Genomic DNA, 14,561 nt, shown 5'->3' with positions numbered 1-14,561 from the left:
ATCATTTGAATCTAATCGAAAGAAAACCTATATCGATGTTGAATATTTATGGATTCGTATTCGAATAATCTAGGCATCTTTGATCAATCTTTAGATTTTAATTTCGTATTCCAAATGTTAAATTTCTAATAGTTTTTGTCAATCAGTATGAAATACATTAGGTACATTGCAGTTTTCGGGAAAAAAAATTTCGCCATTCACAGCTGTTCAGGCGCAAATTGAAATGGGAGCGACATAAATGAAAAATTATATTTGATGTTTGTTTAGCTTATGGTTACAACGGTGTTCACATACTTTTATGACTAGGTGACTTAAGTATCAGATGATCTTATTATTACCTACTTTCTAGTTACATAGATTTATATTTGCTACAACCAAATAACAACTGTAATACATTTTTTTAAAATAGAAGTTTGAATTATGATACGAGCAGATTTGGATGGCGCAGTCCATCTACGGGCTACGGATATAGCACGTGTAGTTTTTATGAGAAGCATATTCACTCGAGCTTGTTATTCTAAAACCTTACATAAAAAATACGCTCCTCGTTGATTAATTGCTTTTTTCCTATCAGATTTTGGATTAATTCTGTGGCAATTATTCGAAGTTTATGTTATTGCCATTGTTGCTGCTATAAAACCAGTAGAACAACAATAATTGCGCATGTTTTGATACGGACGGACTGCAACCTTAAGTGCTTGAGTAGCTTTTGTGATTTCCTTCGTGATGCCATTGTGATTTATCGTCACTCACACGTAGGAATTTTACTACTTTTCACACAGGTATTCCAACATCACCGTCCACGGCAAAGTGGGCCGATAAAATAGCTATCTAGAGCTGTATAGAGCTACCTTCTGTTTTGTGAGAATATCTAAATTGAGTGACGATAAAATAGTGGAATTGTTTACAACGAATCGATTGATCGATACAAAATGCAGATTTCGAGTTTTATATCCGGAAATTATTGAGCAACAATGCAGCCATGGCCTAGTTATCATTCCACCGTAACAGAAATGACACCCGCTTAATGCTTAAGAGGGAAACACTGCGCGTGATTAATTACACCCAACAAGAAAATCAATGTCGCCCACAGTTAATAAACCCAACGTATATACGCAGGGATGCAGTCGTTAGAGGCATTCATATTTTTTCATATCTACGGTGTACACTTTCCCAGAAAAACCCACGGTTAAATTGTGAACGGAAACGAGTATATTAAATGAGGAAAATCTTCGATCGAATATCGGTCAGAGGTGCGGCTGTTCTAATCGACATGGTGGTGATGACGCAGTAGCAATCGAACTGTTATTCTGCAGCATGATGTTCATCAGTTCTTGAGTTCCTGAGTTGCTGAAAAGTTATGAAACTTTCATAAATTTTTCTAAGAGATGAGGAAAAACTGACGGATTAACGCCTGTCTATGTATGCCTGTCTATGTATAGTAAGAGTAGCCGAGAAACAGGTAATCGTGACAAAAAAAGAGTACAGTGTACGTCAATCGGTTTTCTTCCACAGACATACAAAAATTCACTGCCTTTCACTGCAGACTGAATTTATTTCCAATAAAATCGTTAACGTCTTCTGGACGAGCGTCGTAAGAAACTTGATGAATCCAGTCAAATATTCTCAATTTGGCTATCGAAACAGTTACATGGACAGTTCATGTTATCGTTCAAAGAAAGAACAAGCTGATGCAGTATAGTCATAGGCGATACCACACTCATATAAACGCAAAGGGTTGATGACTTACACTTATAGCGTATTAGATTCCACACTTATAAGTCTTAAATTTTTTTTGGTTCCATACTTAAGTAAATTATGCCAGATATAAAATCATGAAATCATAGAATAGTGCGTATTACATACAAGTTAATACATTGGAATATTATTGTGGGCAAAAGTTGGGAATTGCCGCTACGGGAGATTCAAATAAATATTTTATCCATAACATCGGAAGTTATAAATGAGATTTATTTTCAATGTTAGAAAATAGACGGTTCCTTAAATCATTCATCATTGAGTATTCCCGAATTATTAGTACCCGATTGATGAATAAACGACTTTAGTTAACGACGAATATTCCCATTGAGACGCATTGAGTAATCGTCCGCGCGTTGATTTGAAAGTTTTCGAGTTTTAGTGATACTTTTGAAAGAATCGACTCATCGAAGCGTGCGAGTTGGTTGCTCGTCGATAGCAGGCATCGCATATAGATCCAGCATCTGAAATGCGGGATTCAAGCTGCCGCACAGCCGGTGGGAGGTGATGTCAAAATAAACAATAACTTGCTATCTGTTGATCAGTGGTGCTTGTGAGATTTTGTTCTTGCCATCACAAGTGCGAGTTAAGAAGAATATCTCAGGATGAGTCGACGAAAGAAGGCAAAGGTTCGTTGGATTTGATTTTCTTATTATTTGATAGAGTTGAAAGTGTCGCATTTTTGTTGTCACTGCACGTTATTTGTATTATGGCGTCCTGTCACTGTGAAATCTGTGTTAGCACAATTGTACAAATGTTGAGTTATGGACCGAATTGTTTACCTTTCTATTCATTTTGCGATGATAAAATGTCCATCCGACATCTCATTGGTATAAATTACACGATCTAATTGTCAAAATCATGGAGAAAGTGAGGCTATGTAAGCATCCCTAGACAACACATGTGGAGATCAATGTGTAACAAAAACAATTAAAAATTAAAATTGATACTTTTTCTGATCCAATGTTCTTTTTTTGATTATCCTGAAGTTATGGTAAATAATTATTTCTCTTGTATCTAAACTCAATAGGTTGAATATCGGGAGATGGAGGAAAAGTATAACCAAATTGATGATGAAAATGCATCTGATACTTCCGATAAATCTAAAACAGGCCAAGGCACACCAGAAAAAAAGGTTATTGCAGAACCGAAAAAGGAAACATTGGAACCATCTACTGCACTCAAAGTTGAAGCAAAGGAAGAAGATGATCAAGACAGCGATCATGAAGATCCACATGGTGAATATCATTTTTTCATTTTGTTCAACTGAAAGTAATCAGCTTCGAGTGTTCAGAGCATTGTTTTAATAATTCTAACTGCTGCTCATCAATAATATGATTGTTACCTCTCTCATTTGGACATATGTTCGTTTTAGTAAAAGAATTACTGACTGGACTAGAAGGTGCTGCCTTTCAAAGTCGTCTACCATTTGAAAAGCTTACATCTACAGAGGCGGCTTGTTTTCCTGATGTTGCTGGGGGTCCGCCACAAACTCAAAAAGTTTTCCTCCACATCAGAAATAGACTGGTAAGGCGCATTTGATCCTCATTGTTTCCCAGGAAGCTCAGTTGTGGATAATTAATGACTATTGATGTATATTAATTGCAGCTTCAACTCTGGCTTGAAAATCCAAAGCAACAGTTAATCATTGAGAATGCATTACCAGCTGTGGAACCACCGTACAATAGTGACCTTATACTTGTTCGCAGAGTACATGCCTTTCTCGAACGTCACGGTTTTATCAATTTTGGTGTATTCAAACGGCTTAAGGTGAAATACGACAAAAGTTTTGGATCTTGAATTCGTTTTCTATCATTCATGAAAAGTTTCTTTGTTATTCAAAATTATTCCTCAATTTTTACAGCCACTGCCAGTCAAAAAATTGGGAAAAGTGATTGTTATTGGAGCTGGTATTGCTGGATTAGCTGCTGCACAACAAATGCAGCAATTCGGATTAGAAGTCGTTGTCCTCGAGGCCAGGGTGAGTTTGGCAACTAGTTTTCATCGTATGACCAACCAAAAACGTGTAGATTATGACTGCAGATACAGAGACCTTTTGTGTAATGAAGTGCAGCTATTTTTATCTCCATACAATTGCATCAGCTGTTATAAATACATACATATTCATGGAATCCTAGTAACAGAATCTGACCATATTTAGATAAAAAAAAATTACTACCGTCTCAATGCTGCACACGTTTCTCGTTATGACATAGTCTTTTATCAAACCGCTTGTGGTACACTCACATTGTATTTCTCAGATGGAGTGATGCAATATTCCTTTCTTATGCTCATTCGTGCACACAGAATACTGTTTTATGTAAATTTATGGACCAGTTATGCTATCGCCATACCTGATTATGCACTTTCTATACCGTACCTTTGACCTCACTTCAGGATCGCGTAGGTGGGCGAATAGCAACCTTCAGAAAATCTTCCTATATTGCTGACCTTGGTGCAATGGTTGTAACAGGTCTTGGTGGGAATCCAGTTACTACCCTCAGCAAACAAATCAACATGGAACTACATAAGATTCGACAAAAATGTCCCTTATATGAAAGTGATGGTCAAACTGTGAGTAATCATGATTATCTCATAATAATAATTCTTTCGTGTGATTTCACATTATGATATTTTTGATATGTGGTAGGAATGATTAATGACCACCGGATTTTTCTTTACAGGTGCCCAAAGATAAAGATGAAATGGTAGAAAGAGAGTTTAACAGATTACTGGAGGCGACATCATATTTATCGCATCAGCTGGACTTCAATTACGTCGGAGGCGCTGCAACGGCTGTAAACCAACAGGCTCAAGGAGTTTCTACACGACCAGTATCCCTTGGTCAAGCCCTGGAGTGGGTGATACGTCTTCAAGAGCAGGGGGTTAAGCAACGTCAAGTTGCACATTTGCGCAGTGTACTTTCTCTGCAAGGCCGATTAGCTTCGAATCAACATAGGGTAAGTTTACTTTACTGTAGTTCTATTGTAACTTGGAGGGTGAGTCTGTACTTAAAAAAGAGGAAGGCGTGCATTTTCTTTGGAATAGGTATTACGAAAGTGACTTTTTTCAGATGATCGCGATCAAAGAACGTTTAGCAGAGTTGAATAAACAGTACAAAGAAATGTCAGATAGTAAATCACAGTCTCGTGATATTACTCACGAATTCGTCCTTCGCTCAAAGCTGCGCGATCTCAACAATGCGTGCAAGGTACGTTTTATTGTTAATATTTATAGATCCATGTAGTGTTCGACAAATATTGTGCTCTCACTATGCTTACAATAAAAAAAAAAATTATTTCACTGTTGGTGTCGATTTCAATTGTGGGTCAAAAGAGTCTCAGATTCAGACCTGAGTTTTATATAAACATGAATTCTATGTATTATAGGAATGGGATCAGCTTGCTGAGCAGCAAAAAGAAATCGAAGCCAAACTACAAGAGCTCGAGGCAGCACCACCTAGGTAACAATTCGAATTTTCAGAGGTATTGGGGCTGTTCTAAAGTAGAATTTTTATTGTTACAGTGACGTATACTTATCGTCAAAAGATCGTCAGATATTGGACTGGCATTTCGCCAATTTGGAATTCGCCAACGCGACGTCTCTTTCCAATCTAAGTTTGAAACACTGGGACCAGGATGACGACTTCGAGTTTACTGGAAGTCATCTAACAGGTGAGTGCAATTCATATCCCGTTTCGCAACAAGTTCTCAACTACGTTACTCTTGTAAACTTGGCTCAATCATAAGTGGTGTAGTTAGACACTATGTGATGAGATTTAGAGTGATCAAAAATATTCCTAGGGAGAATTTACAGCAGTCCACAGCAAAGCTGGTAATCGCGAGCGGCATGATGTTGATATTTTGTGCCGACTCAAATCTCATGGCGTAGTATCTAACTATACTACTTATGATTGAGTCATGTGTACATGAATAAAAATGAGGACGGGTACAGACAGATGTTTCATTGTCAGAGTCGTTCTAATCTTGAACTTTATAAAAAATCGATAATTCGTTTAATATACTTTGCCAAGGTATCCATGGCACTTATCTGACAACTGATATGATACAACGTATCGTATGTAATCTATTGGTATGCAATAATGGTATTCGTGAGTTATAACCGTCTTTGTAATTCTAACTGTTCGACATTGCAAGAATAACCTTCCTTCCTAATGCGGTTAACCATAAATCAGATGGAGTCCCCTTTCAATTTCATTCAGTATATTATGTTTCAAAACCGCTTCATGGTATAAATACTGGCAGATTAAAGGAGGAATACCGATTCGTTACATCTCCCAGAAATCTATTGTTAGGATCAGTAAGTTGATAAGAACTGTCGGAAACTGCTCAAACGCGACAAATTCTCGCGCTGATCGTGATATATTCTCGTTCCACGTACTATGCGCTATTGACCTTATGCGCTGTGCTGTTTGGTCTTCGGAATCATTTCACAAACTCACAGCGCGGTATTGCGTATTCACGAAGGGCTTGCGAACATTCTCCGTGCGGTGCATGCAAAACTTATTCGAAGCTTCGTGCACTAAAGCTAGTGACCTGGACTTAAGAATATGGTCTGGTTTTCTTAGCGAGAGCGGAAAGTGGGAAATGGAAGTGCAAACTGGTATGGGGAGGGTGTTACATGTAAACAGGATAAAGGAAACTTGTGGATTTTGGTGACAATCGCGGTAAACTAAGCTGAACTGAACTAAACTGAAACTAGTCCAACCGGTGCAGACTTGCGATGTCATAGAGTAATGTTGAACTACAAACACACGTTGTAAGCGCGTTATGAGCACGCCTGTACTTGGTTTGTGCCTCCTGATTCCTCATAGAGTTGGGCCAGTTTCCAGGCGAAACTTGAAATCCGGGTCGGATGCTCTTTAATGGAATTTGTGTTTCCCCATGCGAATCAAATTGTTAGCAGAAGTACGTCTTATCGCGTGATACCCGGCGCAACTACTGCTTCTCGTCTCACGCCCGCTGCTACTGTTGGCTCCGCTATTACTGCTGCAGCATCAAATAAATCTCATCTAGTTATACGACCGCATTAACGGTGATTCGGTTATGTTATAGTCCGCCTTATATTAATCCTCAGTAGCAACAGTTATACCAACAAAAATTATACGCGGTTCGTGTATAATAGATTAGCGACTTACAGCTTATTACATTAATTTCGCCGAAGAGCCAATTATGGCGTCGCGACAAACCTTTTAGTCTGAGGAGAAAAAGGACATGAAGAAGAAGAAGGAAAGAAATGTGGATTCTTTCAGAAATATGCTGCCCAAATCACACGTGGTAGAATCTCTATTGTATAATCAGACCTTTTAGACGAGGCAGATTCTACGGTCTTTTCCTTTACTTTACTTCCCTCTCCGCTTCTGTTCGTTCGTTCCTCGGTCTTTCCGTTTGCACAGTCAGCCTGGCCGTCTACCAGCTAACAAGCAGCCTTATTACTGCTTCTACTCCCTTATGCATTAGCGAATTCAAGGTAAAATCTACCACCGTTCGAACGCTGTCTTCCAGAAACACGTTACCCCGACGAAAATAATCATTCTTATATAATATATATCTCTACAGAAATAGTTATGCTGTTCTCGTCCAATATGAATTCCTCACTTCTTCGCGTCCAAGTCAACATTACGTATACCATTCAATGATTTATTTCGGCTGAAATTTGAATAGTGATTATACTCGAAACGAATACCTATATCGGGCACACGAATGTGAACGAAACGGTTGACAGGGTTTGATTTCTTTTTGGTTTATAAAGTTTCTTGTAGTGGCATGAATTACGGATGTGCATATTGAGGCATAAATTACTGCATCTGTGATATATGCCTTTATACGCACGTGCATAGTGATGCATACGAGATTGCATTGGTAATATCGCTGTATCCATTAGCCCCGTTCCAGGAAACTTAATCGGACAAGTTATTCAGCTTTATGTGCAATAACCGGTCGATTGCGCTTCGAAATGGATAAAACATTATTGTGAAAAGTTGGTCCGTATAAAGTTCAAACAAAAATATTCTAAAAGTCCTACAGGAAAAGTCCTCGACGTCAGCTCGCCATCGATTCGGGGATGGGGTGCTTTTGCCGAGTAAAAAATGTTCATTATTCATGACTTTTCTAGATTAACAGAACAATATTTTTCGCCTTGTTAGAACTTTAGAACTCCGCCAGAACTATCGATTAGAAAAAAGTCAACTTTGGATACACTGTGCGTGTTACAAGTTCTCGCTATTTGCGAAAATTCTAATTCTGTTAAGAAACCTATAGAACGGTGAAATTGTAAGTTTCTGTGGTGTATAAATTGAGTGTACAGAGTTAGATTGCAGGGTATGGTAGACTGGTATCAACCCATTCGGCTATACTTCTTGCAGGAATACAACACACAACGTGGCCATTGTGTATCCATTGTTACCGCGTTACAGGCATTACCGCGCCATTGTGCCAGATACAACAATACGGTTGGCAGTCACCAGCTGATAGAGGAACGAGTCCTGCTACCATCGACTCTCTACGCATAGTTAGATTGCCGACTTAATTGAGACTTAATAGGTTCCTTTCTATGGACGCGATGTGTGTGGTGGTTACGGATCGTATGGCACAACTATAAGTATGGCTATATACAGAAGTATATACATATATCCGTGTATCGGTATAAGTAGAGTGTATACCGAAGTGAAATGATGATCGTTTTGTCTTACCGGAGTATCGTTTAATTTACTCAAGATGATCGTGAACGCGGCGGGGTATAAATTAAAGGTGGTGGGAAACAGTTGGGAAAAATTTCTAATAATGTTATCACAGTACCCAATACGAGGAAGAACTTTCAACATCATCATCATCTTGTATCTCCAAAGCGCGTGTAGATTACAACACGAATGACTTATACCTGAGTTCAAAGAAGCGAATCATTGGTAGCTGGTGAATAACAGGTACCAGCAACTTCCGTTCTCCCGTCACTTTTCTCGTCAATCTATTCGCTGTAGTGTTCAGAGACCGTTATGGGCAATTAGTGGTGCAAGAAATTTAGAACAAAACAGATGATCCCAGCGTTCTTTTTAGTGGTATCGAGATACGGTATGTATGGGCAGTAGCTGCTCTGAAATTGACTCTCAATCTGACACCGGATTCTTGCACCCGTGGATGTATATGATTATGAATATTTATGTAGGTATATCAGCTTCACGTTGTTGGCTTAGCTAATGCCTATGTACGTACCATCGCTAATCGAATCGTCTTTGTTATTCAAAGAGAACGATGAATAAAAATTTTGTCGGGACGGATTTCGATACGTGACCAATCGCGGGTATGTTATTGGTACTTCGTGTGACTTACCCTACGCTATCGTCATTTATTTAAACATAGTTAAATGCAACTGATGAAACATCGCTGCCATTACATTGCAAGGAATACAAAAGTGAGTGATATTTTTCTTCTACCGAAGGTAAGGCTCTTGTATTATGCATGTACGCGATATAAGTATTGTAAGGTGGAGTATTATAAGGTCTAGAATCTAATGAAATGTGATACTGCGCTAAAGTTTGTATGTGCACCGCGCGTACATAATACCTTATTGTGTGTATACACACACATACAGGTATATTCGTATAATATGCTGGGATTTAACGTTTATTAGGATGTCTTTGTGAGTTCGATGCGCGGGGGCTTTCACGGAACTCCCGAAGCTGCAGTATCTCACGCAGATCGGAATCGGCTTATCTATAAAACACATCTAATCTCGTCCACCCGCTAAACCTTGGTCGGCGTGCTCGATAAATATGTTGCTAAACACGCATGCTCGAGAGCCGTGGCCGCTGTGCGGTGTGGTGCGGTGTCTTGTATGTCGTCCCGTGTCTCGTGTCTTCCCTGTGTATATATATATGTCCACCCTGAGAGCTGTATACCGCTTACCGTTCCCTGTGAACCGCTTCATGGCGCTTTGGTAGCTACCTACTTCAACAGCCCCCGCGTACCTCGAGTTAATTAAGCCCCGCCGGTTGTCCGGGACCGCCGAACATAAACATACTTGCGCTCAACTAGCCAGCCAGCCAAGCTTCGCCGTACATACGGTTCCTGCTGGCCAGTCGGCCCTCTTGTATGCATCTCTTCAAAGATAAAGGGCTCTTTTCTCCCCCTCTATAAAGGGGTAGCTGTCAGGGGAAGGCAGAGTCAATTTATTCAGGTCCAAGGTTTTGCTTCTATTCAAAGCTACAGTAGTATAGGCCATAGATTGTAAAACGCATTGATTTAACCCTGCGATGTTCATTTCCCCTAATTCCAACCAGTCCTCCTACGACAATTCCAGTTGCTCGCGAATGAAGAGTTTTATATTCAACTATAATGTACGCTCATTCCGAATATGACTTCTTCGTTTTGTCGCTTTATATGTATATGAGATCTTCGTATTATAGAAATATACTATATAGATGTAGCAGGGATGATGTTCAGCAGTCCCGCTGAAGTTAACTGTGTCTGAAAAAAAAATTGTTACAAGTGGCTATTGTCGTTGACTTAAATGGTACTTCGTTTGTGCTGGACTATCAGCCCGCGGGAAAGAGTCTCGGAATTAGAGGAGAACGGTGAGGATATTTGTCACCGAGGTAAGACAAGACAGCTCTGCGCAACGTAGAGCGTAATTTAACGGGCTCTCGAAGCCGGGGTGAGTTTTATCGCGACAAAAACAGTTAACCGTGAATAAGGTGATTGTTAAACCAAATTGCGCGGAAACACCGCACGATCTCTTGTTTCTCCTCTCTATCCCAAAAAATTCGTGTCATTGTCTGTACGTACACTGCGTGTATCTCGTAACAATGCTTGTATAGGGTTGTTAGGGTCAGATGTGGTAAACAGGTAACGCAAAAACCGACTAGAAAAAATTTATGAGCAAGTTTTCAATTCATGCTGTTCATCTTATTACATTGCAGATCATGCTTTTTTCTCAGTGACTGCACGTATAAGTATACTGCACGGCACGTTCTCCGCTATAGCGATTTTATAGAAGATTTTATGATCCATCAGTTTTTTGTAAAACGATCCGGAATTAGGAATCGGACTTTCTTTGGAATGTTGAAAATTCTTGTACATTGTGCGCTAAGAAAAGGATATTTTGCCGGCTATAATGTATAAGACTTCCGGAAAATGGGATTTCGATTCCGGATCGTTGACAGATAATAATTGTTAGACCTACTCGTATAAAGTGCGGTAAGATAACGGCACGAGGTAGAGAAAATGTGGTTCTATAGACAATAGCCGTGTGGTTTTTATCTTTAGAGTTTTTATTTATCCGCGGCACTCGTCTCGTCTGGTTGGTTGTGCATCCCAGACGATCACGGAGAAGGATTACAGTTTTTAATTTTTCTCTTTCAGTTTTCATTACCCGCTTGGGAAACTGTCACCACTACTTACTTAGGGGCAAATGCGGGCGTAACGCTCCGCTTCATTAATCATCCAGCGATACCAACTTTTATTTCAATCTCGCGAACACCTTCTCTGCACCGTGTGCTGCACTATTATCACCACCACCACTCGCAGGCAGCAGCAGCAGTATCAGATGCGGCAGCAGTCGTCGTGGAAGTTACGACCAAGCGCTGGGCATTTCAGCGCCTTATATTTCAACGCAAACATCCTTATACGTATAGAGATACTCATTGTTGAATCTTCAAGGGGTCCTTCCCATCCTCGTGGATTTTTCAAATAATCGAAGCATCTATTGCTACCATTTGATAATTGCCAAAGATTCACGCTTCTTACTCACAATCAGTTAACGACTAATCGCGTTGAAATGCTCATCCTCGCATTCGATTACTCTACCGTGTAGATCTATTTTATCACATCGCTCAGCTGTTGCGTGTTTCTGGACGCGTTGGCACGCTCATTTCTGCTGAATGCGTATTTGGTGTTCAAGTTCGATTAAATTTGAACAACTAATATCCCCGCATGAGAATCAATCAGGTTTATAATTTTTCAATCAAGGCGTACTTATGTGCGTAAGGTATTTTTATGCGTAAATCATACGTGTGTAAACATCGCGTTGTACATCTTTTATGATCCCGTACTATTGAAATAGACGAAAAATTGAAGAGTTGATGTATAAATACTCTATAATATGGATACAAGTTGTGCCGCGGGTTTTATATGGTCGCGTGCGTGGCCAATGAACTTGCGTTCATTTTCGTGATCTAATCCACTTACGCGTCATCATCGATAATTGAAATGAATAAAATAAGAAACGGCTACACATTTCGTTCGAGCACTCAAAAGATCGCTTCGTGCATTATTGATAAACAGCGCTCGTTGATCGTTAACCCCAAAAAAGGAAGATAATGTTTATGATATTGTAACATCATAAACGCACAGGCGTAATTACGCGCTCAGGGAGCTTCGATTTTGTGAAACATAATCCTGCTCCGTAATTCTATATTTCTCTTTTTTTTTCTTTTTCTTTCCAACATCCCCACGTAGATTCGGTCAACCAGTCAGTCATTGGATGGCGGAATATGAGAAATAGTTAAAATAAAATCGTGCCCCGAAGAGTTGCGTGCGTGACTTTTGAGCTGGAATAACTACGTGATCTAAATTCACCTGACGTATCCGATCATTCGAATCTATATTCAAATTTTTGAAAATTGAAATAAAAATTGTATGAGGATCCGATGATTCGAAAAAAAAAATGTCGATAAAAAACAGCAACGATCGGTAAAAATAAAAGAAGACTTGCACTTAATTTAAAATTCAGAAAAAGATCGGCTGATGACGTCGATCGTTAGCTTCGAAACGGTTCGATATATACCTACTTAGTAAGTAACGTTAATAGCGTTGGCATATGTATAGACGTGTAATTTATAGATTGCCGTCAAGTGTTTGAACCTTTAATAGGTTTTAAAACCTGCCTATATTATAAGGCTCTCCAGTAACCTTTCTTCTAGGTAGGTATAGCTAAGGCTGCCGGCAGTCTTCGTTACCCGTATTACCGACACGAAACTCATTTTTGAATGTTGAAATCCACACCGGAAAAGAGCGTTGCCTGCCTCATGTCAGCTGATTGTGAGTCTCTTCAAAGAAGCGCCGAATAAAGACGAGCATTAAATCGCTGGTAAGGCTATTTAGATAAAAAAAAAAAAAAAAACAATTTCATCGGTATCGCTTATATGCGGTACATACACGGCTACTTGAGATCGTGGAGCGGTGAGTTACATCCGGTTGACTGTAATCAAACTGGAATCACCTCGCCCATCGATGTTGAATAATCTGAAATGCAAACTACACTCAGCGAGTATTTGTCAGCTTGCAGTGACTATCGTATTTATCTGCTTTCGATCGCGCGTTTTTTTTTTTACTTATACCAGAATGAACGGACAAGATTCGAGTGTCGATGAGGATGTATTTCTCTGACCGTGGCGTATTATAACTGTTCGATTCAATGGTTGATATAAGTATACGATATCCCAATGTTCAATACATATCTTCAAGTTTATCGGGTTGGTAAGGCTACGCGGGGGTGACGCTGTTGAGTCTAAACGGTTGCGTTTACCTCCGCACATTTACGTTTCCTAAGCTCTCAGCCCTCGATCTGGAGAGCTAATTCTGCGAGTGGATCTGAGGACCGATTAAATAAAATAGCCAATCACTCGCAAAAGCATTTATACCTACATCCACAGGGCGGCGTGTAATTGTAAATTGGCATCACTCTGTATCTTAAAACACCACTTGAATTTACCGACCATTCGTACGTATAGCTACCGATTAACATAACACTGAATAATAGATTCTCGATAGCAAAATGGAGAATCATCAGCGAAACGGGAAAATATATAGGTATTCAAGAAAGGATGGCGCTGCGGTATGTTTGATCAAAATTTGACGAACCACATCAGCTATGGCATACAGTAATAGTGGCGTTATTTCGCCGACGAAAGGAAAAATGTTTATCACCGGGATGTCTTTCATTCGCGGGGTTTTATCGCGGGATATTATCAAGGCACCATACCAAAGCAAGGATATATCCCGCCCGCGCCGGGGGTCATCCATTGGGCTCCTCAATCTTTTAGGCAATCCCATCTTCTGTCTAAAGATGATTTCTCCCGCGTGCGCTCGCCCCTTACCCACTATTCTAACAAATCCACTTTATTCCCGCATATAAATCTTGGCTGAGGAGTCCGCGTTTGCGTGTGTTGCTATTCTGCTACATCGGAGGAACTGACAACGGAAATGATAAACTCGCCACTTAATCAACCGGAAAAATAAGGTTCCGCATGGTTCGAGGGTGCAGAGTACAGTAGGTGATCTGCAGCCCATTCCAACCATATACACCGGTCGTCAGAATGAAGTAGGTCGCGTGTCAGAGTCTCGGGGCTTCGGTTGAAAAATATCACCCACTTCCTTTTCCTATTTCGTCACTTATTTTTATGCCTACGAGCACTTCGCTAACGGCTCTCATGCAGCAGCTCCTCGACGTCGACGTGTATATAACTGGCTTTCGTTGACGAATCGCGTGCGTATATACGTAACATGTTACGTATATGCGCACGTATTTTACGTATACAGATACAACGCAATGTAGGTGAATGTACACGTATACCGAAAATTCTTAATGCCGAAACGGCTAAGGAACGCGCGAAGTAACAATGGGATCGTTACCGTGCCCTGCACTTCCTGCTCTCGCCCATGCGTGGGATGAACTCACGAAAGAGCGGACCCATAAAATAAACAACCCTTAACTTTCGTGTATTGAACGATGCTACGTATACGCGAGCACGTAGTTAAATTTCACCGAAATTCAAACCGTGTGCGATG

At 40.0% G+C, this 14,561-nt stretch overlaps 1 protein-coding gene across 2 annotated transcripts in view; it reads left to right on the top strand.

Annotated features, from left to right (window-relative positions):
* The first annotated feature begins 1,433 nt into the window (after positions 1-1,433).
* Positions 1,434-14,561, top strand: part of LOC105692451 (lysine-specific histone demethylase 1A) — a 215,387-nt gene continuing 202,259 nt past the window's right edge. The window contains exons 1-10 of one of the 2 annotated variants that reach the window (XM_012411666.3): positions 1,434-2,387; positions 2,789-2,996; positions 3,134-3,285; positions 3,367-3,528; positions 3,623-3,739; positions 4,156-4,332; positions 4,443-4,718; positions 4,832-4,969; positions 5,148-5,221; positions 5,284-5,432. In XM_012411666.3, coding sequence (XP_012267089.2) covers positions 2,364-2,387; positions 2,789-2,996; positions 3,134-3,285; positions 3,367-3,528; positions 3,623-3,739; positions 4,156-4,332; positions 4,443-4,718; positions 4,832-4,969; positions 5,148-5,221; positions 5,284-5,432 — 1,477 coding nt within the window. In that variant the 5' untranslated portion in view covers positions 1,434-2,363. Of the gene's footprint in view, positions 2,388-2,494; positions 2,639-2,788; positions 2,997-3,133; positions 3,286-3,366; positions 3,529-3,622; positions 3,740-4,155; positions 4,333-4,442; positions 4,719-4,831; positions 4,970-5,147; positions 5,222-5,283; positions 5,433-14,561 lie in introns of those variants that run through there. The other variant, XM_048656529.1, reaches the window with a different exon arrangement.

This window comes from Athalia rosae, chromosome 1 (genome assembly GCF_917208135.1).
Source record: "Athalia rosae chromosome 1, iyAthRosa1.1, whole genome shotgun sequence".
NCBI lineage: Eukaryota > Metazoa > Arthropoda > Insecta > Hymenoptera > Athaliidae > Athalia > Athalia rosae.
Note: the sequence above shows the minus strand (reverse complement) of the source record. Positions and strands in the feature narration are given on the sequence as shown.